At 39.8% G+C, this 24,324-nt stretch overlaps 1 protein-coding gene across 1 annotated transcript; it reads left to right on the forward strand.

Annotated features, from left to right (window-relative positions):
• The first annotated feature begins 18,624 nt into the window (after nt 1-18,624).
• On the forward strand, nt 18,625-19,269 carry LOC138885515 (secreted RxLR effector protein 161-like). The gene has a single exon (XM_070166470.1). The coding sequence runs from the start codon at nt 18,625-18,627 to the stop codon at nt 19,267-19,269; it is 645 nt and encodes a 214-aa protein (XP_070022571.1).
• The last annotated feature ends 5,055 nt before the right edge of the window (nt 19,270-24,324 follow it).

A 24,324-nucleotide genomic window follows, 5' to 3' on the forward strand; every position in this document is an offset into this window, starting at 1 on the left:
TATGTGAACCCATTTGACTCGGCACGGAGTTTAAGAAAAGAGAGAAGACTTTTAATCTTGTGGTGTAAAATGAGGCACATATATTTTGTGTGGCTATAAATCATTGTGTAAAGGTAAATTATTTCCAAATAAAGAAAGAGGTCATTCTTTTTGGCACGGACTAAAAAGGAAATATGTTCACATAAATTAAAACGGAGGGAGTATATGAATACACGTAGATACAACATGAGAAGAGTACAATAATTATGTAGAAATAAAGTCAGGAAAATACAAATGCATATAGGATCAAGATAATTAAAAATAATGAATTATTCTGTATATACTTGTATTTCACAATGTTACAAAATTATTTTATATATGATTAATCCAAATAAGAGAAAACGGGAGATATAAACATATGCTAAAGATGTTAAAAAATGCTAAACCTCAACATTATCCCCGACAACTGTATCAGTCTGTCTGTGACCTTTTGGAATATCTTGCAAGTTAGCATCATATGACAATTCAATACCATCATCACGTCTCCCTGTGGTTTTCTTTCTCTGGTGTAAGCTCTATTTTTTCTGATTGCCATTAAGATGGTCAGAAAGCATCTTAAAGTTATCATTGATCAATGATCTCAGAGACTTGAACTCGCCGACAACCTTAGCAAGACAAAAATAATTAGAAAATTGCGCCAAAAATATACGAATGTTAAGCACTAAACTGTAATGTGTAATGTGTGGATAAAAAATTCACGTATTCTTTGAATGTCTTTAGGTCTTTCCTCAAAGAAGATACTTCATCATTTTTGGAATCTGTCAACTGATTGTGATGCAAAACATTTTGTGCAATTTCAGATACACCAATAGGAGGAATCTTGGATTGATTCTCTGTATTTGAGGTATGAATAATCTGTTCCTTGCGCTTTTTATGGGGCAGTGATGAAGATGGACCAACACTTGCAACATATTTCTTCTTACACTGAAGATCAGGTGTAGGAGAAAAGTCATCTGAATCCTCTGCCGACTTGTCTTAATGAGTAGGAGTAGGACTGTTCTCAACAGCAACGCCTACTGGAGGAATCTGAATAATGACAAGCTCTATATCGGTTGGATGGATGTCCTTGTAAATAATCTGAAAAACGAAATACAATCAAAGTCTTACTACAATGGATGTATGCAAATCTGGAATTAAACTGTAACTTGTATTCAAATGAAGGTAGCAGTAATGATTAGTAAGTTATATGCAACTGTATGCAACAGTAATAATGAAGGCAACAACAACTATATTCAACTGTATGTAGTTGTATGCATCAATAATTGTATGCAAATGTCTATAGCATTAATTATTAGTAAAATGTAAACTAGACACGATACAAATTGTAAATTACCATGTTTGCCTTGTCATTGAACATGTCGTTCATCAGATAAGCAAAGTTTGGCTGATTTCCGGTGGTTTCTCCAATTGAGTATTCTGGGGAATATGTTATCAACTCGGAGTGCAATTTTGGGATCAACATTTGAACAACACTCATAAAACCACACTTGCATAGCTAGGGGCATCCCAGCTATCCTATAGTACTTCTTCTGAGCATCCATCTTCTTGCTAATAGATTTTGTCAGGCTTTCAAATGCTTTTAAACCCCATGGATATTCAGAATAGTGCCCACTCTCTACAAGTCAAAATGTAGCCTTGGGACGGTTGTGCTGATCTTCTCGGATGAAAAAATGAAGGAGCATATGAAATATAACACAACTATCTTCAAGGCATCCCCATCGTTGTCGTGACCCCAATTCTTGTCAGCAAAGCATTCCATCAAATCTTTCTTCTTGACAAGATTGACACCTCCAAAGTAAGTCTCAATAAGCCGGTTAGGAACCTTTTCATTGAACTCAAAATCAGCATCGTTACCAACACATTTGAGGCCAGTCACAAGCGCAAACTCCCTTATTGAGAAAGATCAAGAAGTACCATTGACGTGTATTGCAAATACATTGTCAAGAGTTCCTTCTAACTGGAGAGCCATGAAGCATCTGAAGAGTTGATGTTGGACTTCACAACGCTTAATTTGAAGGAAATTTCCAAAACAAGTATTACCCAGTTGTTTGTACTGCTCTGGAGTAAGATTTTCTTTTAGCTTGGAGACTATGTCGGTGTTAGTATATACACTGATATGCGGTGCAAATATAGGCTATTGTTTTACAAACAGCTTAATTCCCTGCATTTAACAAGAATAAATACATGTAAATACAACTGTATACAACACATATTTCATAGTATAACTGACATGAATACAACTAAATACAGACTGTTAAAATAAACTGGAGTAAGATATCAGTGATAGAAATATATGTACTAATATAATACATAAGCATACAACAAATAAAGTCATTGCAATTAGAATAAAACAGTGATGAGAACTTTGAAAATCCTTATAACTACAACTATAAGAATACATCAGAATACATATACATATATGTATCATTGATTTCTATAAGTACAAAAATACATTGAATATCCTTTTTGAACAGATAATTCAACATGTTTATACATATAAATACAGATGAATATATCATAAATTACCTTTACTTCTAGTGTATCCGAGCTTTTACTTGCTTCAACCTCCTTCCCCTTGACAGATGAAGCTTCAGATTTATCTTTTTTCCTCTTTTTCGCAATGGGAGGTCTTGTTTCCTTCAATGATTTCTCGACTTGGGTTTCTTTGAAATTGTCAAGTCGAGTTTTTGTTCTCTTCTCCAATGCCATATTTTTGGCTAAACCTGCATCCAATTCCCCTTGAGTGATTTTCAAGAAAAAGAGGGCCCATCGAAATTGAGAATTTTAGTGGGTATACCTCTAGTAATCAACTTGCGGGGTATATTCTCAACCATTGTGAGAATACGCTTGGATACTATTGATTAGAGAAAAATTGGTGAGTAGAGATGTTGAGAATGAGCAAAAATAGCAAAAATCAAAAAAATTAAATACTTACCACACTAATTATAGAAACAAATGAGTAAAATCTAGAGGAAATTAGGGTTTATTTGAGTGATTGGGGAAGGAGGAAGCAGCGGTGTGTGTGAGGAGGATTCTCTGATTTTGAGCGTGTTTAGAGGGAATTAGAAATAAAATATATTGTATCAAAATAGAGAGAGGATGGACGTGTATTGAGAAGTTGTATGAAAAATGGTAACTATGAGAGAGAAAAATCTGATAATGGAGAGAGAAATAGGGTACATAGCGTGTTTAGTGACTTAAGTGTAGGAGATAACCAAAATTGGAAATTTTGCTATTAATCATAAAAGGTATACATAGAATATAAATTTTTTAAATGGTATTTATTTTAAATAAATAGGGTATTAAGCTTTGCTATAGGAGGTAAATATTACTTTTCTTAATGATGGCAGAGCTTCTATGGGCAAATGACCCACTTTATGTCTTGTTTAATTTAATTATTGGGCTAATGGCCTAAATTAAATTTAAATTTAGTTATGTTATTTTTTTAAATAAATTTCAGATTATTAAAATTAGTCTTATGGACTTAAGTTTCAGAATATTAATTTAGTATTTATATTCTTTTATGAAAATTATAATTATTTTATTATCCCAATTGCTTGAAATATTAATTTGTTTATCATTATTTTTATTTGTTAATTTGTTTAACACACTAAAAAAATGTTAATTTGTTTAACACTAAATTTATATGTTAATTTATTTAACATGCTTGAAATATTAATTGTTTTAACATTACTTTAGTTAATTAGTTTAACACATGCTTTATGTTAATTTATTTAGCATGAAATTAATATTAATTAGTTTAATACTGACAATACTTATTAATTTGTTTAACATGTATAATATGTTAATTAGTTTAACAATAAAGTAAAATTTATGTGAATTTATAAAGCATGTAATAAATGTTAATTAGTTTGACATTAATTTTATTTGCATGCTAATATAAGTTATTAGTTAACTTGTGATTCACATGGGATTATAAAATCATGTAAGATGATTATGTTGTCTTAAATATGATCAAGAAACTTAGTTAGATAATTGAATAGGTCAATTTTCATAATATTTTAATTCTTGGACGATGATTGGGAACATAGTGAACTTTCGACTCCATAATTAATATATATATTTATTAACTTAATCAATTGATGCTTAGTATCATAATATGTATGTATGTAGAACATCGTGCCTTGCGTTAATTTTTTTATGATCTTCATTTTATTTTTTATTTTGTTAAAGAATGACTACTGCTTCGAAAAATATTGTTGCTGAGCTTAACAAAGGGTTGAAACTCAACGGTGACAATTATGAAAACTGGAGCTTGAAAGTCCAGTATGTGCTAGAGGAGCAAGAGGCTCTGGAGGCCATTAATAATGTCATGAATGAGCCTGAGGAAGGCAACACTGCTCAGCATAGGCGTGAGTGTGAAGCCTATGACAGTTGGAAGAAGAAGAAGAAGAAGAAGAAGAACTCCAATGCTCGTATTACATTATTGAGCACCTTAGATGATGACATTCTAAGGGAGTTTAAGGATCACCAAAGAGCTATGGATCTTTGGAATGCTTTGAGGAAAAGGTTTGGTACCTGTTCCACTGCAAGACTGAGATCCTTAACGATCAAATTTGACTCATATAAGAAACGCCTAGAATATTTAATAAAAACACATATGAGGCAAATGACAAATATAATCGGGGAGTTGAAAGATGCTGGTCATGTGTTGACTGATGAACAACAAATCTAAGTGGTCATACGCTCTTTACCTAGTTCTTGGAATCATATGAAAATGCATTTGACCTATAATGAGCGAATCACAACTCTGGAAGATCTCCGGAGATACCTTGAGTCATATGAGGAACGACTTGAGACTGCAAAGTCAATAGGTGAGTTACACATGGCAACAACCTCCAAAACCAAGAGTGATTCAAAGAAAAGGAACTGGGGAAAGAAGAGAGGGCCACCTCAAGTTCAGCCTGCTAAAAGAGCAAAGACTGAAAAAGGCAGGAACAGACGTCCCAAACGTGTGAAAGTTGATAAAGTGAAATGCTATAATTGTGACAAGAAGGGTCACTATGGTAGAGATTGCTCTGAGCCTCCTAGAAAGGTATTTCACGATGCTCGAATTAGTGACCTTTGTGTTTCTAGTTCTATTTTTCTAACTGAATCTAATCCTTTGTGGATTGTAGACTCAAGAGCAACAGACCACAAAGCCTGGGAACGTAGTGCCTTTGTTGAATTTTGGCGAGTTCTACGTGGATCAAAGTGGATATATGTAGGCAACAACAATAAAGTTGTTGTTGAAGGATTGTTGTTGCAGAGATCGGTACATGCAAGTTAGTCTTGCGTGGTGGTCGATACCTAATATTACACGATATTCTCTTTGTACCAACAGTTCACCAGAATGTTATTTCAGTTTTAGTTTTGCTTAAGTTAGGATTTGACTTGTTTTGTCATGGCAATTCTGCCAAGTTGACTTTTGGTTCAACTTTATTTGGTTTTGGTCATGTGACCAGAGGTTTAATTATTATGAATTTGGATTATGATTCATTTAATAATAATGCTAGTTTTTCTATGTTTGTTTCTTCACATAAATATGATAGTGATGTAAACATATGGCATGCTAGACTTGATCATATTGGCCAACAAAGAATGCAAAGGTTAGAAAAACAAGGTTTGCTTTCCAGCATTGAACATGTGAAATTGTCCACTTGTGAAAATTGTCTTGCTGGAAAATCTGCAAGAAAACCTTTAGTCAGACAACTAGAGCCGAATATCCTTTACAATTAGTCCATTCGGACATCTATGGGATATAAATGTTAGGGCTAGGCATGAAGCAAGTTATTTTATCATATTTATCGATGAATTTATCCATTTCAGTTATGTCTATTTTATTTCCCACAAATCAGAAGCAATAAGTTGCTTCAAAAGCTATATGAGCTTAGTGGAAAATCAATTAGACAAGAAGATAAAAGCTCTTCGAACTGATTGTGGTCGTGAATATTTATCAACTCAGTTTAATAATTTATGTGATGAAAAAAGAATAGTTCATCAGTTGACTATCTCAAATATTCCACAACAGAATGGTGTTGCGGAGAAAAGAAATAGAATGCTCCTAGAAATGGTTAGGTCAATGATGGCACAAGCTAACCTTCGAATTAGTTACTGGGGTGATGCATTGCTTACTGCCACATTTGTACTTAACGAGTGCCTACAAAATCAATTACTACCACTCCATATGAGTTATGGACTGGAAGACAACCCGACCTAAGTGTAGTAAGACCTTTGGTTTGTGCTACCTATACACATGATTCCTCTCACAAATATGGCAAATTGTGCCTGAAGGGAAAGAAAAGTATCTTTATAAGATACTTTGAAACCTCAAAGGGCTATATGTTTATAGGGCAGCAAGACAGTACGAGTGTAACTGAGTTTGAATCACGGGATGTCACATTCTTAGAGGATGAGCTCCCTAAGAAGGGAGAGGTAGGTCAAGACCTAATACGACGACCCGGTCAGTCGTCTTAAGAATTAACGCCCTGATCCCCTATTAACTGTTTTCCCCAAGTTTATTTTGCTATTTTGAATTTCCGGGAAGCTCGGTTCTGAGTTTTGGAGAGTTTTGGGACACTTAGTCCTTAAATGAGCGCTTAAGTGTTGGAAAAGTGATCGTAGTCGGAACAGTGTGGAGATGGCCTCGGAACGGAAACCTGATGGTTCCGTTAGCTCGTTGGGTGATTTTGAGGTTAGGAGCGTGTTCGGATTATGTTTTGGAGGTCCGTAGCTAATTTAGGCTTGAAATGCCGAAAGTTGAATTTTGGAAGTTTCCGGTTCAATAGTGAGATTTTCATTCGAGGGCCGGAATCGAATTTTGAGAGTTGCAGTAGTTCCGTTTTGTAATTTGGGATGTGTGTGCAAAATTTTAGGTCATTCGGACATGTTTTGGTTGGGTTTTTGATCAAAAGAGGAATTCGGAAGATTTTAGAAACTTGGACTTGAATCCGATGTGTTTTAGTTGTTTTGATGTTGTTTGAGGTGTTTTGAAAATTTGTACAAGTTTGAATAGGGGTTTAGGATATGTCGATGACTTTGGTTGAGGTCCCGGGGACCCCGAGATAAATTCGGATGGTTAATAGAGGAAATTTTGGAGTTGAAGTTGCCGCAGTAGCTGGTCTTCTAGTATTTTTGCATCTGTGGTTTGGGGACCGCAGATACGGTGCTGCAGAAGCGGCTAAAGGGTTGCAGAAGCGGCTTTGTGTCAATTTCTCAAGAACCGCAGATACGGTGAAGGACTCGCAGAAGCGGAACTGCTCCTGCGGTTAAAGGTCCGCAGATGCGAAAGCTGGCATTTTAATGAAAGTCGCAGATGCGATGTTGTATCCGCAGAAGCGAGACCGCAGATGCAGTCCCAGGGCCGCACATGCGGAAATCGCTGGGCAGAACATATAAATAGTTGCCTTCGCGAATTTGAGGGATTCTTTCACCATTTTCATCCCGGTTTGAAGCTTTTGAGAGAGATATTTTAGGAAAACAAAGGGAAATCGCTTGGAGGTAACATCCTTGACTTCATAACTCGTTTTTATATGATTAAAGACCTAATTAGTGCTGAGAAATCTGGGAAAAATGGGTAATTAGGGCTTGAGTTTAAGAGGCCTTTAATTGAGGATTTGAGGGGTCATTTGGACTCTGATTTCAATGTTCTTGTTTCTCGTGAGAGTACGAGGTTTCTGAAAATGTAAATTTTACCTGATTCCGAGACGTGGATCCGAGGGTCATTTTGGTCATTTTACATAATTTCGCATATTAGCTTAGAATTTGATTGTAGAATCAGTTACTTGAAGTGGTTTTTACATTATGCGATTGAATTGAATAGATTTGGGCCTTTGAAGTCGAGTACTCGTGGCAAAGACGTGGTGTTAGGTTGATTTTGAGCCGGTTCGAGGTAAGTGGTTTGGCTAACCTTGTGTGGGGGACCTTCCCTTTAGGATTGGTATATCTGGTAATTGAAACGCGTTTTACGTGAGGTGACGAGTGCGTTCTTGTGCTTGTTGGAAATCCGGCTTTCTTTAAGTACTTACTAGTATGTTTCCTTTCCTGTTTCTATTACTTGCACTATTAAGCATGTTGTTAGGAAAGCATGTCTAGGTGACTTAATTGCTTCATTTGATTTAACCGCCTTACTTGAATTCTGTGCAGCATGCTATGCTAGAATTACTTATTGCCTTAATATGAATTTTGCTATTTCTATTTATCTTCCTACTGTTGCTGTGTATTTATTTTGGGACTACGGATGTGGGATTCCGGAAGCTCCCCCTTGTCTGTTTACTTTGGGACTAGGGGTTAGATTCCTGATGGATCCCCCTGTACATTTACTTTGGGACTGCGGGTTAGATTTCTGGTAGATCCCCCTACATATTTACTTTGGGACTACGGATTAAATTTCCAGTAGATCCCCCTGCACAGTTATATGGAACTTCGGGAATGGACCCGGTAGATTCCCCCAGTACTAGGTATTTACATTTGGGACCACGAAACGTGATTCCAGTAGATCCCCGCGCACTATGAGTTGGACTACGGGACGAGATCCTGGGAGATCCTTCGGACATATATATGATGGACTACGAACCTGGGAGATTCACTGGATATGTAAAGATGGGACTACAGGACGGTATCCTGGGAGATCCCTGATTGTTACTATTGGTGCTGAGTTGTATTTCCTTTCCATGTTTACCATGTTCTGTAAAATTGTTGTTGTTCTGTATATCCTGTGTTATTTTACTGTTGTACTTATTTATACTATTTTGTCTTATACTATTGATCTTTATATTTATTTAACCTCAGTAGGGCCCTGACCTTCCTCTTCACTACCCAACCGAGGTTAGGCTTGGCACTTACTGAGTACCGCTGTGGTGTACTCATGCCCCTTCTGTGCATGTTTTACATGTGCAGATCCAGGTACCGCTGATCATGCCTATGATCTTTGAGGGAGGCGACTGCTCTAGAGACTTCGAGGTACATCTGCCGCGTCTGCAGATCGAGAAGTCCCTTTCTATTCCTGCTTTTAGTATTTAGCCCTTCTGTACTTTCTGTTCTTATTAGACAAATTCCAGAGTTAGAGCTATATAGTATTTCCTTTTCTCAGCTTGTGATTCGTGTGTTTATGGGTCTTGGATTTAGATATTGTTTTTGAGATCTATATAAATATGGTGTATGTCGAGCGGCACATTTAATATTGTTATTGCCGTATTTCTATTTTTAAATTGTTTTACTTCCGCAAGTTTTGGTTATCTTCCGCAAGTTTTTGTTATCTTCCGCAAGTTTAGGCTTACCTAGTCGTAGAGACTAGGTGCCATCACGATGGTTCACGGAGGGAGAACCGGGGGCGTGACAAGTTATTATCAGAGCTCTAGGTTCATAGGAGTCCCGGATCACAATCCAGTTTATTTGAGTCTCGCTGATCGGTACGGAGACGTTTGTACTTATCTACGAGAGGCTATGTAACTGTTAGGAAAATTTCCACTTCATTTGATTTCCTTGTCGTGCGGTATTTTGACATCACAATTCTAAACTTCTGTCTTCTATTCTCTCACGGATGGTGAGGACACGTGCTACCTGAGACGATCCGGCACCTGCGCCCCCTACTGTAGCTGTCAAAGGTCGGGGTCGGGGTAGAGGCCGAGGACGCGCACACGGTGCAGCCAGAGCACCTGTGCGAGCTGCCGCCGAGGTACCACCAGCGGATCCAACCGGAGTCCAGGCACACAACACGCATACCGCTACTACCACTCCAGCTCTTCAGGAGACTTTGGCACAGTTCATGAGCATGTACACCACCTTGGCTCAGGCAGGGTTGCTTCCCCTTGTTGTAGCTACGTCTCAGGCCAGGGGAGGAGCACAGACTCCTGCCGCCCGCACTCTTGAGTAGCGAGTGCATGTTGAGTAGGTCCCTGAGATTATTCTTGTGCCACCTGCAGTGCCAGTTCAGCCCGAGGATAGGGCAGCGGCTTCTGAGGATGAGCAGTTGAGGCTTGAAAGGTTGAAGAAGTACAAGCCCCCTGTATTTAGTCATCTAGCGTCGGAGGATGCTCTGGGATTTCTTGATGAGTGTTACCACATTCTCCGTACCATGGGTATCTCATGATCGAGCAAGGTTTCTTTCACTATCTTTCAACTTCGAGGAGCCGCCTATGAGTGGTGGCACACATATGAGTTAGACAGTCCAAATGAGCCTGTTTCACTAACTTGGACTCAGTTTTCAGATTTGTTCCTGAGAGAGTATGTTCCTCAGAGCCTCAGGGACTCATGGCGCACAGAGTTTGAGCATTTGCGCCAGGGCGCCATGACTGTCTCAGAGTATGTTGTATGTTACACCAGTTTGGCTAGGCATGTGCCAGCCTTGGTTTCTATTGTCCGTGAGAGGGTTCGCTGGTTTATTGAGAGCCTTATTCCCAGCATCAGATCTAGCATGGATCGTGAGTTGGAGATGGATATTTCTTATCAACAGGTGGTGAGCATTGCTAGGAGGATCGAGAGTATGCATGCTTGGGAAAGAGAGGAGAGGGAGGCTAAGAGGTCTCGAGAGTCAGGCCATTATCCTGGTGCCCGTACCCCAACTGCAGGTTGTCATGGTAGGGGTTATATGAATCGCCCTATTCATTCAGCTCTTCTAGCAGCCAGTAGTGCTCCAGCTCCTCCTAGACCTCAGGAGCCTTATTATGCACCACCAGTTTCTAGCGCGCCTCCTGCGCGGGGTGCTTTTAGAGATCAGTCCAACAGACCTGGCCCTAGCCAGTCACAACCACCACCTCCTCCCAGAGCTTTTTTTGAGTGTGGTGACACACGACATATGGTGAGGGATTTCCCTAGACTTGGGAGGGTTGCACCTCCATAGACTTCTCAGCCACAGTGTGCCCGGTAGAGTTCTCAAGCTATGGTTACAGCTCCAGTTGCTACCCCACCTACTCAGCCAGCTAGAGGTGAAGGTCGGGGAGGTAGAGGTCGCCCTAAAGGGGGAGGCCAAGCCAGATACTATGCCCTTCATACCCGTACCGAGGTTGTTGCCTTCGATTCTGTCATCACAGGTATTATATTGGTTTGCCATAGAGATGCATCGGTTCTGTTCGATCCAGGCTCTACTTACTCTTATGTGTCTTCTTATTTTTCTCCGCATTTGGGTGTAACTCGGGATTCTTTGAGTTCTCTTGTTTATGTTTCTACTATTATGGGAGATTCTCTTGTTGTGGACCGCGTTTATCGGTCGTGTTTGGTTGCTCTTAGTGGTTTTGAGACCAGGGTCGATCTATTATTACTCAACATGGTTGATTTTGATATTATCTTGGGCATGGACTGGTTGTCGCCCCATTATGCTATTCTTGATTATCACGCTAAAACCGTGACGCTAGTTATGCTAGGTGTACCGCATGTTGAGTGGAGGGGTACTTTAGATCACACTCCCAGTAGAGTTATTTATTTTCTTAAAGCTCAGTGTATGGTTTAGAAGGGGTGTGATGCGTATTTAGCTTATGTGAGAGATGTCAGTATTGATACCCCTTCAGTTGATTCAGTTCCAGTAGTACGGGATTTTCCTGATGTGTTTCCAGCTGACCTTCCAGGCATGCCGCCTGATAGAGATATTGATTTTGGCATTGATTTGTTACCTGGCACTTAGCCTATTTCTATTCCTCTATATCGTATGGCTCCTCCTGAGTTGAAGGAGTTGAAGGATCAGTTACAGGAATTTCTTGATAAGGGTTTTATTCGGCCCAGCGTATCACCTTGGCGTGCTCTTATCTTGTTTGTGAAGAAAAAGGATGGGTATATGCGGATGTGTATTGATTATCGCCAGTTGAACAAGGTTACAGTGAAGAACCGTTATCCTTTGCCTCGTATTGATGATCTGTTTAACTAGCTTCAGGGCACACGAGTGTTTTCTAAGATTGATTTGCGCTCAGGTTACCATCAGTTGAAGATTCAGGAGCACGACATCCCAAAGACTACTTTCAGGACTCGGTATGGTCATTACGAGTTCCTTATTATGTCATTTGGGCTGACCAATGCCCCAACAGCCTTTATGCATTTGATGCACAGTGTATTCTGGCCATATCTTGACTCGTTCGTCATTGTCATTATTGATGATATTCTGGTGTATTCTCAGAGTCGGGAAGATCTTGAGTAGCACCTGAGGATTGTGCTTCGGACTTTGAGAGAGAAGAAGTTATATGCTAAATTCTCGAAATGTGAGTTTTGGTTGGATTCAATGGCATTCTTAGGCCACGTGGTATCAAGTGAGGGTATTTAGGTGGATCCAAAGAAGATAGAGGTTGTGCAGAGTTGGCCCAGACCATCCTCAGCTACCGAGATCCATAGTTTCCTTGGTTTGGCTGGCTACTACCGTCATTTTGTGGAGGGGTTTTCATCGATTGCAGCCCCTATGACCAGGTTGACCTAGAAGGGTGCTCCGTTTCAGTGGACGGAAGAGTGTGAGGCAAGCTTTCTGAAGCTTGAGACAGCTTTGACCACAACCCCAATTTTGATACTGCCTACAGGTTCGGGGTCTTATATGGTCTATTGTGATGCCTCGACGCTTAGTCTTAGAGCGGTGTTGATGCAGGACGGTAGGGTAATTTCCTATGCGTCCAGACAGTTGAAGATACATGAGAAGAACTACCCTGTTCACGACCTTGAGTTAGCTGCCATTGTTCACGCCCTGAAGATTTGGCGCCATAATTTATACGGGGTTCCTTGTAAGATTTATACTAACCATCGGAGCTTGCAGCACTTGTTCAAGTAAAAGGATCTAAATTTGTGCCAGAGAAGGTGGTTAGAGTTGTTGAAGGACTATGACATCACTATTTTGTATCACTCGGGCAACGCCAATGTGGTGGCCGATGCTTTGAGTTGCCGGACAGAGTGTTTGGGGAGTTTGTCTTATTTACCAGCATTGGAGAGGCCTATGGCGATGGATGTTCAGGCCTTAGCCAGCCAGTTTGTGAGATTGGATCTTTCGGAGGCCAGTCGGGTTCTAGCTTGTGTGGTTTCTTGGTCTTCCTTATTTGATCGTACTCAGGGAACGGTAGTATGATGATACTCATTTGCTTGTCCTCAAGGACAAGGTCTGGCACGGGGATGCAAGATATGTGACTATTGGTGATGATGGGGTATTGAGGATGCATGGTCGGATTTGTGTGCCCAATGTTGAGGGGCTTCGGGAGTTGATTCTGGAGGAGGCCCATAGCTCACGGTATTCCATTCATCTAGGTGTCGCCAAGATGTATCAGGATTTGAGACAACACTACTGGTGGAGGTGGATGAAGAAAGATATAGTTGGATTTGTTGCTCGGTGTCTCAACTGTCAGCAGATGAAGTATGAGCACCAGAGACCGGGTGGGTTGCTTCAGCAGATGGAGATCCTAGAGTGGAAGTGGGATCGGATCACCATGGACTTTGTAGTTGGGATCCTACGGACTTTGAGAAAGTTCGATGCTATTTGGGTAATTGTGGATCGGCTGACCAAGTCCGCTCACTTTATTCCTGTGTGTACTACTTATTCCTCGGAGCGGTTGGCGAAGATCTATATCCGGGAGATTGTTCGTTTGCATGGTATTCCAGTTTCCATCATTCCAGATAGAGGTACTCAATTCACATCACAGTTCTGGAGGGTCGTTCAGCATGAGTTAGGTACTCGGGTGGAATTGAGTACAACATTTCACCCTCAGACGGACGGACAGTCCTAGTGCATTATTCATATTCTTGAGGATATGATTCGTGCGTGTGTGATTGAGTTTGGAGGGTCTTGGGATCAGTTCTTGCCATTGGTAGAGTTTGCTTATAAGAACAGCTATCAGTCCAGCATTTAGATGGCACTATATGAGGCTTTATATGAGAGGCAGTTAGATCCCCTGTGGGTTGGTTTGAGCCGGGTGAGCGTAGACTATTGGGCACAGACTTAGTTCAGGATGCTTTGGAGAAGGTTAAGGTGATTCAGGATAGGCTCCGTACAACCCAGTCCAGACAGAAGAGTTACGCGGACCGGTAGGTTCGTGATGTTTCCTATATGGTTGGAGAGCGGGTTCTGCTTCAGGTTTCAACTATAAAGGGCGTTATGAGATTCGGGAAGAAAGGGAAGTTGAGTCCGAGGTTTATTGGCCCTTTTGAGATATTGAGGCGTGTTGGGGAGGTTGCTTATGAACTTGCCTTACCTCCCAGCTTGGCAGGAGTTCACCCGGTATTTCATGTTTCGATGCTCTAGAGGTATCACGGTGACCCATCACACGTGTTGGATTTCAGTTCAGTCCAGTTGGACAAGGATATATTGAGGAGTCAGTGGCAATATTGGACAGGCAGGTTAGAAAGCCGAGGTCAAAGAACATTGTATCAGTGAAGGTTCAATGGCGGGGTCAGCCGGTCGAGGAGGCAACCTGGGAGACCGAGCAGGATATGCGCAGCCGTTACCCTCATCTTTTCACTACTTTAGGTATGTCTCTATGCTCATTCGAGGACAAACGAATGTTTAAGTGTAGGAGGATGTGACGACCCGGTCGGTCGTATTAAGAATTAACCCTCCGATCCCCTATTAATTGATTTCCCCAAGTTTATTCTGCTATTTTGAATTGTCGGGATGTTCGGTTCTGAGTTTCGGAATGTTTTGGGACATTTAGTCCCTAAATGAGAGATTAAGTGTTGGAAAAGTGACCATAGTCGGAACAGTGTGGATACAGCATCGGAACGAAAATCCGATGGTTCTGTTAGCTCTGTTGGGTGATTTCAGGGTTAGGAGCATGTTTGGATTGTATTTTTGGAGGTCCGTAGCTAATTTAGACTTGAAATGCCGAAAGTTGAATTTTGGAAGTTTCCGGTTCGATAGTGAGATTTTGATCCGAGGGCCGGAATGGAATTTCTGGAGTTGTAGTAGTTCCGTTGTGTCATTTGGGATGTGTGTGCAAAATTTTAGGTCATTCGGACGTGTTTTGGTTGGGTTTTTGATCGAAAGAAGAATTCGAAAGACTTTAGAAACTTAGGCTTGAATCCGATGTGTTTTGGTTGTTTTGATGTTGTTTGAAGTGTTTTGAAGATTTGTACAAGTTTGAATAAGGTTTTAGGATATGTCGATGCCTTTGGTTGAGGTCCCAGGGACCTCGGGATGAATTCGGATGGTTAACGGAGGAAATTATGGAGTTAAAGTTGCTGCAGCAGCTGGTCTTTTGGTATTTCGCATCTGCGGTTTGGGGACCGCAGATAAAGGGCCGCAGAAGCGGCTAAAGGGCCGCAGAAGCGACTTTGTGTTAATTCCTCAGGAACCACAGATGCGGTGAAGGGCTCGCAGAAGCGGAACCGCTCTTGCGGTTAGATGTCCGCAGATGCGGAAGCTGGCATTTTAATGAAAGTCGCAGATGTAACATTGTGTCCGCAGAAGCGGGACTGTAGATGCGGTCCCAGGGCCGCAAATGCGGAAATCGCTGGGCAGAACATATAAATAGTTGCCTTCGCGAATTTGAGGGATTCTTTCACCATTTTCATCCGGGTTTGAAGCTTTTGAGAGAGATTTTTGAGGAAAACAAAGGGGAATCACTTGGAGATAACATCCTTAACTTTATAACTCGTTTTTATGTGATTAAAAACCTAATGTTTGGTGAGAAATCTGGGGAAAATGGGTAATTAGGGTTTTAGTTTAAGAGGCCTTTAATTGAAGATTTTAGGCGTTATTTGGACTCCGATTTCAGTGTTCTTATTATGTATAGACTCGTAAGAGTATGAGGTTTCTGAAAATGTAAATTTCACTCGATTCCGAGACGTAGGCCCGAGGGGCGTTTTGGTCATTTTACATAATTTTGCGTATTAGCTTAGAATTTAATTGTAGAATCAGTTACTTGAAGTGTTATTTACATTATGCGATTGAATTGAATAGATTTGGGCCATTTGGAGTCGAGTACTCGTGGCAAAGACGTGGTATTGGGTTGATTTTGAGCAGATTCGAGGTAAGTGGCTTGTCTAACCTTGTGTGGGGGACATTTCCTTTAGGATTGGTATATCTGGTAATTGAAATGCCTTGTACGTGAGGTGACGAGTGCGTACTTGTGCTAATTGTTGGAAATCCGATTTTCTTTAAGTACTTACTAGTATGTTTCCTTTCCTGTTTCTATTACTTGCACTATTAAGCCTATTGTTAGCTTAGTAAAGCATGTCTAAGTAACTTAATTGCTTCATTTGATTTAACCATCTTACTTGAATTCAGTGCAGCATGCTAGGCTAGAATCACTTATTGCCTTAATATGAATTTTGCTATTTTTGTTTATCTTCCTGCTGCTGCTGTGTATTTATTTTGGGACTATGGATGTGGGATTCCGGTAGCTCCCCTTGTCTATTTACTTTGGGACTACGGGTTAGATTCTCGGTAGATCCCCCTTGCACAGTTATATGGAATTACGGGAACGCACCCGATAGATTCCTCTAGTACTGGGTATTTATATTTGGGACTACGGAACGGGATTCCGGTAGATCCCCGCGCACTATCAGATGGACTACGGGACAGGATCTCTGGAGATCCTTCAGACATATAAATGATGGACTACGAGACGGTATCCCAGGAGATTCACTGGATATGTAAAGATGGGACTACATGAAGGTATCCTGGGAGATCCTCGATTGTTACTATTGGTGCTGAGCTGTATTTCCTTTTCAAGTTTACCGTGTTCTGTATAATTGTTGTTGTTCTGTATATCCTGTGTTATTTTACTGTTGTACTTATTTATATTGTTTTGTCCTATACTGTTGATCTTTATATTTGTTTAACCATAGTAGGGCCCTGACCTTCCCCGTCACTACCCAACCGAGGTTAGGTTTGGCACTTACTGAGTACCGTTGTGGTGTACTCATGCCCCAATTACTCATGTTTTACATGTGCATATCCAAGTACCGTTGATCAGGCCTACTATCCTTGAGGGAGGTGACTGCTCTAGAGACTTTAAGGTATATTTGTCGCGTCTGCAGACCGAGAAGTCCCTTTCTATTCCTGCTTTTGGTATTTAGCCCTTCTGTACTTTCTGTTCTTATTAGACAAATTCCGGAGTTAGAGCTATGTAGTATTTCTTTTTCTTAGCTTGTGATTCGTGGGTTTCCGGGTCTTGGATTTAGATAATGGTTTTGAGATCTATATAAATATGGTGTATGCCGAGCAGCACATTTAACATTGTTATTGCCTTATTTCTGTTTTTAAATTGTTTTACTTTCGCAAGTTTTGGTTATCTTCCGTAAGTTTTGGTTATCTACCGCAAGTTTAGGCTTACCTAGTCGAAGAGACTAGGTGCCGTCACGATGTTTCATGGAGGGCGAACCGGGGGCGTGACACCTAACCTTATTTGAGATAATGGATCAAGAAGTACAAGGATCACTTCATTCGAGTGGGAGAATTTTAGCAAATGATGAATTAGTTTCTCATCAAAGACCTCCCTCATCATCAGATGCGAATGAAAGTAATCCTTCTAATTTTAGTGGAAGTGACCAAATGGATCCTGTTCCAAGTGGGAGCGAGATGGTCACAAATCTTGTTCCAAGTGGGAGCAAGATGAATGATCTTGATCCGAGTGGGAGCAACATTGATCCAAATGGGAACAATGATGAATCACAAGTAAGACGTGGTTCATATAAAAAGATTCCCCACCGACGATTTGATGTTGAAGGCGGAGAACTATTTATGATGCTCCTACAAGAAGAAAACGAGCCTAAAAATGTAAAAGAGGCTCTCTCATGCCCTTCTAAGGATAAATGGACGAAAGCAAAGGAAGATGAATTGGAGTCTATAAGAGTCAACAAAGTTTGAGGACTAGTTGACCTCCCTGAAGGACGCAAAGCAATTGGGAGCAAATGGATTCTCAAAATTAAGCTCAAGGCTGATGGCATAGTTGAGAGATATAAGGCTCGACTGTTGACGTAAGGGTATACACAGTAGAAAGGAATAGACTACGAAGAGACTTTCTCGCTTGCTGTACGATTTACCTCAGTTCGCCTGGTTCTAGCTATTGTTGCAAGCCTGGATCTTGAATTACCTCAGATGGATGTAAAGACTGCCTTTCTCAATGGAGAACTAGATGAAGAAATCTATATAGAACAACCTGAGTGTTTCATTGAAAAGTGCCACGAACAAAAGGTTTGTAGACTTTTGAAGTCTATTTATGGCCTCAAAAAATATTCAAGGCAGTGGTACATATGCTTTCAAAATGTTCTTGTATCCAATGGTTTTACCATGATGGATGAAGACCATTGTGTTTATACCAAGAGATCAAGAAACAAGCTTGTGATTTTAACATTGTATGTAGATGACATACTTATAGCTGGAAATGATAAGGAGTTTATAACCGAGATAAATTCATGGTTATCATCCCAATTTGAGATGAAAGATATGGGTGAAGCTGCATATATTCTTGGAGTTAAGATTTCAAGAGATCATCCAAAGAAACTATTGTATCTCTCACAAGAGAATTATATTAGAAAAGTTCTTGAACGATTTAATATGCAAAATAGTAGCCCGTTGAAACTCATATCAATAAAGTCCATACCTTGGGATATCATATATGTCTTAAGACTCCTGAAGAGATAGAAAGAATGAGCCGAGTTCTTTATAGGAGCGTAGTCGGAAGTCTAATGTATGCTATGGTGTGCACTAGACCTGATATCTGTCAAGCAGTTGGCTTGGTAAGTAGATATCAGACCGACTCAAGTTTAGCACATTGGCAAGCAGTAAAGAGGATCATGATATCTCTGAAGGGAACTGCTGATTATGCCATTTGTTATCAAGGCTGCAAGGATCTGCGATTAGTTGGATACAGTGATGTTGACCATGGAGGAGATCTAGACGAGAGGAAGTCTACCTCAAAATATGTTTTCTTACTCAGTGATGGGGCCATATCATGGAGTAGTAAGAAACAATCATGTGTATCACTATCTACGATGGAAGCCGAATACATGGCTCTCGCATCAGCAGCACAAGAAGATATTTGGTTGAAAAAGTGCTTGGAGCACTTGTTGGATATTGCTGAAAATACTGAAGCAGTATTAGTCTACTGTGATAGTGAGGCTGCAATATCCTCCACCAAGGACCCAAAGTTTTATTGTAAAACCAAATATATAGATATCAAGTATAACTATGTGAGAGACATGATTAAATGCAAGGTAGTGAATGTGAAGTATGTGTCTACAAAAGATATGTTAGCAGATCCATTGACCAAGCCTTTGTCTAGAGATGCATTTGTGAGATACACTAGGTCTCAAGGCTTGCATAGACTCTGAGGTAATTTATTTTGTTATTTATTTTCCCGTGTTCTCAAATTGATGTTCTTTGATTATCAATAAAGTTGATTTACATACATACATATTTTTATTGTTGAATGTTATGTAAATTTTTTGTTCATTTTTTATAAGTATGTCAAGTAGATATGAGGTTGGCCTTCTCACACAGGAAACCGCCTCCTTATCTTAGTGATATGAGGAGATGAGACATGATTTTAAGTAAAATTATCATAAGGATAATTTGAGAGCTATTCGCTTAAAATCAGAACGTCACTTAAACAATGACATAAGGTCATTAGGGTGAAAAACGTTCACCTAGTCTACTTTGTGAGCCAGATGCGAGTTAAAAATGATATTGTAGATCAAAGAACTCAAATTTAGATACTATGGTGTCTAAATATCATCTGTACAACATTCTTTATGAGATAAAGACATACGCTCCTTGGGAAAAGGGAGAAAATGTTGTAGCACATGTTCGTACCATGTGTGCTAATGTCGATCAATTGGGTTAACATAAGTTCATTCTCAACTTATTGTTGTGTGAGACCCAGAGCTTTTATGATAGCTCAAGATTTTGTACCCTTAGAGACTCCGATCAGATGCTTGAGACTTAGTGTGATGTTAGCTATCTTAGTGTGTTTCCAAAAGACCATGTACACAGATTCGGTCTAGCGGAGCATATCTAGAAAAGCAGTCATACTAATGTTATGGGAATCGTGAGAAGAGGAAGATCATTGATGGAATCTCATTTATTTGTATTCACTAGTCTCACCAATTATAACTTATGAGTTATGATTGTGAATACAAGAAATAATGATATATGAGATTTTGAGAATATATCAAATGTGATTTATATGATCTAGGGTACTTCATACTTTATGATCTACTTGCAGGTTTGTGCTCGACGAGAGGCTATACTCCTAACAGATGTATAGCACTTAGCTCTCACAGTATGTTGGTCGCACGATCTACTTCCTGTATGAATGATTGAGGAGATAAGTTGAGAATATGTTTCTCTGGTTAGATGAGCACTCCCATTATATGTGACTGGGAGATGTAGGAAATATTGGGTCCACCCATAAGGGGTGCTCTAAGGCCCAATAGGGTTATTAGTTAACCCTAATATTCCCTAAATAAGTACACTTAGTGTATACACTAAAACATGACTCTGAGCAGTATTTTTCCTACGCTCTCTCTATCTCACAATCAAATTAGGGTTTAGACTATGGAATTGGGGGTTACTCCAATACACCGTGACAACCACCGCCGACCAGTAATTCTAGCCACGGTTCATCCATTTTCATTTTCGCTTCACGAAGAACAAGTAAATTTTCGTTTTACGATTTATGCGCTATCTAATGTGTTTAGATTATCGTGTGTTCCTTCATATATATATATATATATATATATATATATATATATATATATATATATATATATATGTTGAAGCTACCTTAATTAAGCATCCCCACTCTAATCATGTATCTCTGAAAGTTTGTATTTTTGGCATTGAGAGTCCTCTCTACACTTTTTAATTCTAAAAAAAGCATTAATTTTGATTCTTGTATGTGTATGGGTGGTTTTGCAATAAAAACTCCATTATTGATTAGAAAATCTTAATGGCGAATGGCAAAAAATACAAATCAGAATGGCGAATCGACTCAAGGAATTCAACTAAAAATGTTCGATTCAAATTTTTGTAAGTTCCTTGAAACAAAAACTTTCAAGTATAATAATAAAAATTCTTTCAATAAATTAAATAACCCTCAACCATGAAAAATAAATAAGTACGCTAATTTAGATAATCGGAATAACCCCAAAATTTTCTTCCCCCAAAGCCCACTCAATGCAGGAATAAACCAAATCCAATGTAAAGATAAAGGTGGGGCCCGGTCCAAACGAAACAAGTACTACATTGGGAACATGCCCTACCGATTATCCAAACTCACAACAAACGGTTCCCATGCCAAATCAAAATGCAGACCCAGTTACTGAAGCCGCAAGACTAACAAGGGAGGTTGTATTCGCCCATGCGGGTTCCAAGAAGTCCACAAACGAGACCCAATCCCCATTGGAAAATACCCTCTCCACTGATACGCCCTACAATAATAGCTACCCACACTCTACTCACCCTCTAACAGAACCCTCTAGTGAAGCAATCCTACCACAATCTATGGCTACTCAAGTGTATCACCTGTGTAATCATCATTCAAATTCAGGTGACATGACAATATCTGTCAATTCAAGCAGATTCACAATTAATTTAATATCCCCGGCACTATACGCAATTATAAAAGCTCCGCAAATTAAAATAATTTTACCCCAATTTTTTAACATGTTATCATGTATTCCCTGGAAAATTCAATCACCACCAATACTTAAATAAGGAAGACAAAAACCCCAAAAATGGAACAATCCCATCCATCACCTATCATCATAACCTCTGTTCCTCTGCCACCGGACCATACACCGGCGCCATAGCTGGAACTAGCCTTACAAGGATATGGGCTAACCTACAATTTCTATTGGGAAATCAACCGGTAACACTCATCATCCAAAACTCAGCTGACCTAGAAAAGGTCACCATGAAGGCTTGAACGGGCCCTTGGACACCTTTGGCTCCCAACTATGACGGTCCACGATACTCCAAAATAGCAATAGTGTCAGTCATCGTAGCATCAATCCTTCAATGATCACCAACCTCATGCAACAGATATTTTTGTCGATCCCTTCCTTCCCGGATCCATTGATAAAAGACCCGACAGTAATGCCTCACTTCACAGTGATCGACAAATTGATCCAACAAGAGGCTTCATCTTCAGCTCCTATAGGGAGAGGACATAACCCACCACTGGGAAACATAACAGAGGAAATAACCAATGTCATGGATCTTCTTAAGGGCAAAGCAACCAGAGAGGTGAACATAGCGAGGAGCAGCTACAACCCACACAGACTCCCTATTACTAGACTCAGTGAGGGCGATCGAGTTCAGTATAGACTACAGGGAGATCTAAGTTCTAATAAGTCCCAGAGCACTAATCAAATGCGTAATGAGACTAGGATCTCATCAGAACCAGGGAGTGCTCAAACCATTAATAACACTTACCTCGGTTATGCGCATGCGGACTCTAGGAAAGAAGAAGAAGATGGTGGTGTCTCCTCAGGGGATAAAGAACGCACAAAGGACAGAAACCCCAACCAACCCTAACCTTCTAATGAATTATATCATATGGAATGCTAGAGGTAGAAATAATGCCGAGTTCGCATTGCTCATTAACGATCCAACTCCACAAACCTATTATACTAGTGCTACTGAAAACAAGAATGTTTGCATAAGAAGTTGACAGAGGAACTCCGATTTGACTTGCACATTCAGTTTCCAGTGGTTGGACTATCTGGAGGTATTATCATAATGTGGAAGAGAATGCCATCCTGATAGATGAGATATCTACCATCCCCCAAGGTATCCATGTCATGGTCAAGGTATTACCCTCGCATACCCCCTAAATTTTCTCTGCAATATATGGTAATAATCACTTATCTGATGGAAGATGGCTTTGGTATAGTTTAGCTGACGTTTCTAGGAATTATAGTAGTAGTTGTTTAAGAGGGGACTTCAATAAAGTCCTGAAAGCTAGGGATAAGTTTGGTGGAAACTACATAAACCCTAATAGAAGTAACCACTTCTAGAATCGCTAAACCGGTGCAAATTAATAGAACTATGATAAGGGGAGTAAATATACCTGGACCAATAGAAGTATAGAAATAGCTTGACTCTAGAGAGAATCGATGGGTGTTTTGCTAATGACTCCTAGATCTCAAAATACCTAGAGGCTACTATTACCTACCTTTCTATGGCCCACTCTGATTAGTGCCCATTGTTCATTAGGCTAAAAACTGAATCCAACCCTAGAAGAAATAAACCATTCAGATTTGAAACTATGTGGTACAACCATCCATCCTTCCCCAACCTTATCCAGGATTCCTTCATTCCCTAGTTCCATACTCATCCAATCAACCCAACAGTTTAAGAAAAGTGCTATCCAGTGAAATAGGGGTACCTTTGGTAATTTCTTTCACAAAAAGAGTAGACTTATGGACATACTAGCTAGCATCTAGAAGTCCCCTCAATACTAATATAATCATTTCCTCCTAAACCTGGAAAACAAATTGATTGAGGAATTCGATTTCATTCTCAAAAATAGAAAGGACTATTGGAAATTGAAATTCATAATCAATTGGCTCTCTGATGGGATGTCAACACCAGATTCTTCTACACCTTTATTCTCAATAGGAGAAGGAAAAAAATAGAATCCTCTCTCTTAAGGATAAAATTGGTAATTGGCAAAATGACCAATAGGATATCAGAACTCTATCCTTAACTATTTCAACTTCCTTTATACCTCTTCACACACACAATCCCCTATCCTCAAAACTAGCCCAATTGGCCAAAACCACACACTATCTAACCTTCAAAGGGACAGCCTGATCTCCCCCCCCCCTCCCCGAGATATTAAGGTCAAGAAGGCCATCTTCTCCTCAAGACCTTCAAAGCTCCTAGTCTTGATGGGATGAATCCTTTCTTTTATCAGAAATACTTGAACATAGTAAGCAATTCTGCCACTGAGTTTTGTAGAAGTAGTTTGAATTTCAAACCATGCACCCCACTATGAATGCAATACTAATGTGCCTTATTCCAAAATTCCCTCATGCCACCATGCTTAATAACTTTAGACCTAGAGGGCTATGAAATACAATCTACAAAATAGTAACCAAGATTGTTGCCAATAGGATCAAACTGTACCTCCCGGAAATCATAGACCCTAGCCAAACAAGACCCTAGCCTCTGATAATGCAGTAATTGTCCAAGAATACATTAATCAAATCAGAAAAATGGAAGGTAGAAATGCCAACATAATACTAAAGACTGACTTGTAAAAGGCATTTGACATAATTGAATGGTCCTTCATTAGTGATACACTCCAAGCTTTCAACTTTCTCACTGCTCTCATAAATGTCATCTCTTGTGTTAGTTCTTCCTCCATATTCATCCTA

The sequence above is a fragment of the Nicotiana sylvestris genome, chromosome 2 (genome assembly GCF_000393655.2).
Source record: "Nicotiana sylvestris chromosome 2, ASM39365v2, whole genome shotgun sequence".
Taxonomy (NCBI): Eukaryota; Viridiplantae; Streptophyta; class Magnoliopsida; order Solanales; family Solanaceae; genus Nicotiana; species Nicotiana sylvestris.

What these genes read in the sequence shown, in the direction of transcription:
- LOC138885515 (XM_070166470.1), top strand. Translation starts at nt 18,625, where the DNA reads ATGTATGCTATGGTGTGCACTAGACCTGATATCTGTCAAGCAGTTGGC.